This window comes from Adiantum capillus-veneris, chromosome 1, assembly GCF_014529385.1.
Source record: "Adiantum capillus-veneris isolate H3 chromosome 1, ASM1452938v2, whole genome shotgun sequence".
Taxonomy (NCBI): Eukaryota; Viridiplantae; Streptophyta; class Polypodiopsida; order Polypodiales; family Pteridaceae; genus Adiantum; species Adiantum capillus-veneris.
The window spans coordinates 38,650,034-38,653,841 of NC_140931.1; the positions used below are offsets into that span (position 1 = coordinate 38,650,034).

At 45.5% G+C, this 3,808-nt stretch overlaps 1 protein-coding gene across 1 annotated transcript; it reads right to left on the reverse strand.

Moving 5' to 3' along the window:
• Positions 1–298: 298 nt before the first annotated feature.
• On the reverse strand, positions 299–2,944 carry LOC147464577 (BTB/POZ domain-containing protein At3g05675-like). The gene is made up of 2 exons (XM_086515899.1): positions 1,402–2,944; positions 299–886 (listed from the first exon to the last, which is right to left on the reverse strand). The coding sequence occupies exons 1-2, from the start codon at positions 2,557–2,559 to the stop codon at positions 587–589; spliced, it is 1,458 nt and encodes a 485-aa protein (XP_086372025.1). The 5' UTR covers positions 2,560–2,944; the 3' UTR covers positions 299–586.
• Between the last annotated feature and the right edge of the window lie 864 nt (positions 2,945–3,808).

The following is a 3,808-nucleotide window of genomic DNA, read 5'->3' on the forward strand; positions in this document are numbered from 1 at the left end:
GGCAAGTAAACTCAATACGACAAGGTCTATGGTACACGAACCCTTTCAGAACCTGAGATGCACAAGGGCCCTTGATCCCAAGAGAACACGTAGTATGCTAAGTAGAGTTGAGCACCGAACCACTTTACAGCTAAGCAACATGTGAATATTTTGATTTGGAATACATTTAACTTTAAACTACTACCACTCAAGGGCACAAGCAGGTTTTCTCTCTCTCTCTCTCTCTCTCTCTCTCTCTCTCTCTCTCTCTCTCTCTCTCTCTCATCCTTTTCTAGAATGATATTGCCAGTTCAGTTCATACATGTAAAACTGCAAAGATTTTTGACCTTTCCAATAGCATACACCAGGAGGAACTCATACAGATGACTCCTGATTTGTACAAATACACAGCTTATAGACAAAATATATACATTACATCGTGTGTCCCACATTATCATGAGCCATGAGAAGGCCTGCCCTTGCTCTTTGAGATTGCAAGAAAACCTACAGACATTTCAAGATAAAACCTTTCCATTCTCCCCAGAGAGGCAGCTATCATAACCATGTGCGTTAAACAGACGACGACAAAATTCACAGCTCAGACCATCTAGAGGCCTTCCTCTTCACAACCAGCTCCATTGCCTTCATCTCTACTGGCTCGACGGAACCACAAGTTAAAAGCACCCATGAGATGAGGGCAATCTTCCACACTTCGCGTTGCAAAGCTCAAGCATTGCGGCAATAGCAATTGGGCATCTCCAAGCGGTAATGTAGAGATAATACGCAAGAACACATCCTCAAGTTCTTGATGTAGTGCTTGAAGCTTTAAGGAGGAAGCTGTAGGTGACGGAGTATCCCGAGAGACGAGAAGAACAGGCAACCAGTATTCCACAAGCTTCTTCCTTACCTGCATGAACATAATGGCCTAGCCTTAGTTGCACTTCAAAACAGAGGAGATGTAGCCTCCACTTTCCTAGACTTTATGAATAGGCACAAGAACACAGATGCCACTCATTGCTATAACTCACAAATTGAAACTCCACAAATAACTCAGTCTCTCCCACGAAAACAGATTTTGTTCTCTGCCCTGTAATCTATACAAATTGGTATAGCCAGGTCCGCTAATCTGTAAAACTTGCAGTTTGTGACCCTTGTATTGCAAATAGCTTGATTGAGACTCGGGTCAAGGTGCTCACAGGGAATAAGATGTTCAAGCATAGACCACTGCTTCAGGTAATGAGTATCTTCATACCCTACGTGCAGTAAAACTGCAAGTTTCCACCCAAAAAATAGCACTAGAAAAGCTTCCTCACTAGTGAGCATGTCAACATAATTTCAACCTCCTTCAAGACGACACAACAAGAAGAAATCTGTCTTTAAGAAAAACACAAACTGCATGCTAAGAATAATACTTATAAATACCTGGCATGAGGCAATCATGGATCCAGCTGCAACTGCACTGACAAGTTTGAAAGTGCATCGGAGTACTAAGGCGGGTAGGCTAGGTGCAATAGTACGCCAAGCATCGTCATTAAAAACTCGTAGAAGATTGGCGGTGAAGAGCACTTGTTCACTCCATTCAGTTACGGCATTGTCAGCAACCCTAAGCTCAATCATCCTTTCCACAAGCCACAGCAAATGCTTGCTGTTTAAAGAGGCTGTGTGCAAACTCACCCTCTGCAGGGCTTCTATCTCATCATGCCGACCTCTCACATTCGGACTCGAGTACTCCTCCACAGAGTCCTTCACTGATTTCAAGCTGCTCGCAAATGCACCATCCAGAACAAGCTTTACTGTGGAACGACATGCATGATCATTGAGTAGCCTGGCTACAAAAGCTTTTACGGTAGCTCCATTAGGGTGACTATGAATCGCTGCATACACAAGCTCACCAAGCATGTCATGTACCGCCCTTGTATTAATTGGTGTAATCCTAGCAAGTAACTGGGCCGACTCCCGAAGTTGTAGAGACGTCACAACCTCCAAAACCCTTTTTTCTTCATCCTCTGTCCAAGGAACGGCCTCAAGATACTGAACACATGCCGTAATGCATTCATCATACAACCATTCTGCTGCAACAGGCAAGCAAGACAACGCAGTGGACACATCTGTGATTACCCCTTGAAAATCCTTGCCATACAATAGCTGCAAAACTAAAAGGTAAGAAGCAACAACGCGCGACCCCGGAACTGTCATGTTAATGTGAATACGCTTCTCATGGTTAGGACCTTCTGAGTACTGCCTGCTTTCTTGCCAACGCTCTGATAAAACGGTAGCGAAGTATTTACACTGCTCAAGGACTCTGGCATGCAAGAAGACTTCTGTGCTTGCATCAAGCTCCAACTCATTAGCATCTGTAGTGTATGCGTGCAGGAAAAGTACCACATCTGCAATGGCGGGGTCATTGAATATCAGAGGGTTATTTGATACTCGCTTCGACTTTCCATCAATATCATACTCTACAAACTCCACTCTGCTAGATCCAGATCTATGCTCAATTGCTGGAGAGGGGAACCGCTCTGCAAGGGCAGCAAGGCGGCTACTGCTACTAACACGCTGCTTCTTTTTTGCTGATTGCATTGCTGTGAGCAGGATCTCCAAAGGTCTGGTTGACTGGAGGCTTGCTTTCAAGCTAAGAAACAATGTGCATAGACACTTTCGTAGCAGAAAGCCGTGTTCCGCAAAGTGCAGTTACTAAACAGTTGCAGAAAGACATGGACTCTTCGTCTTCGACTAGATTGGCAGTTCGTTTCAAAGCCCTGATTTTGGTTCAATTACAGCCTCTATGTCAAGAAATCTCCATGAAACAGAAGAGTAAAAAGGGCTACAGACATCACATCGCCCAAGTAATTCCACAGAAAACAAGGGGCGTTTGTGTGTGTATGCGTGTGTACGCGGAGAGAGGCGGACCACATAACGCGACAGATGAACAATGCGTACCTGCAAATGGTGTTCTCATCGGTCTGATCAATAGGGAATCAAGACTTCAAGAGAGAGTGAACAAATCCTTGTGCCTTTAGAGCCCCGTCCCACCTAGTGGATACAGCACTTCGAAGTGCTGGCTGTCTTCTCATAAAGCGGTTAACGGGACTTCGCCATCATGTTGTAAACCTTCTCGGCAGGAACCCTCTACAATATCTCACACGTGCAGCTTCAAATGGAGGTGATTCGGGCCGTCCGATGTTCGGGGCGAAAAGTAAATCCGGGTAGGCTTGTAAACTCGTGGCGGTATATGCCCCATGTCTTGAACCCACAACCTCCCCTGTGTGAGCCACGCACACTAACCACTACACCAGCTTGAGTTCATTGCAATATAGAGCACTTGAGTATGTCATATTGTTAATTTGGGTGGATTTGTAAATTCGGGATGCCTCCGCGCCACCAGATTTCACAGCCCACAATTGACCCGCCCCATTTTTCTCCTTCACCATTGATCCCATTTGAACATGCCCGTGTGATATAATGACGAGGACAATGGGGCAAAATGTAACTTGCAACCATTGCTTCTCTATGGAATGCCTTTATTTAGGCATGTAGCATAGCTTACTGTGCAACCCTCTCACGACAAGCACAAGAGGTGGCGGGACCGTCATCTTGCGCTTATAGTGCATGTACACCCGATGCGCTACAACCCCTCTAAATGCATGGCAGGATGCAGTTTTGAGTTCCTAGGTCATCCTCCCCTTTAAGTGCCACGGGGTCCCAAAGCATGGGAATAGAAAAGCGGGATGGCGATCGATCTGGATCGTTGATCGATTGAATCTAAACTCGGGATCCCGAGTTTAGATTTCAAAAAACTAATGTCGGGAGGTCAGCCACGTGGACCTGT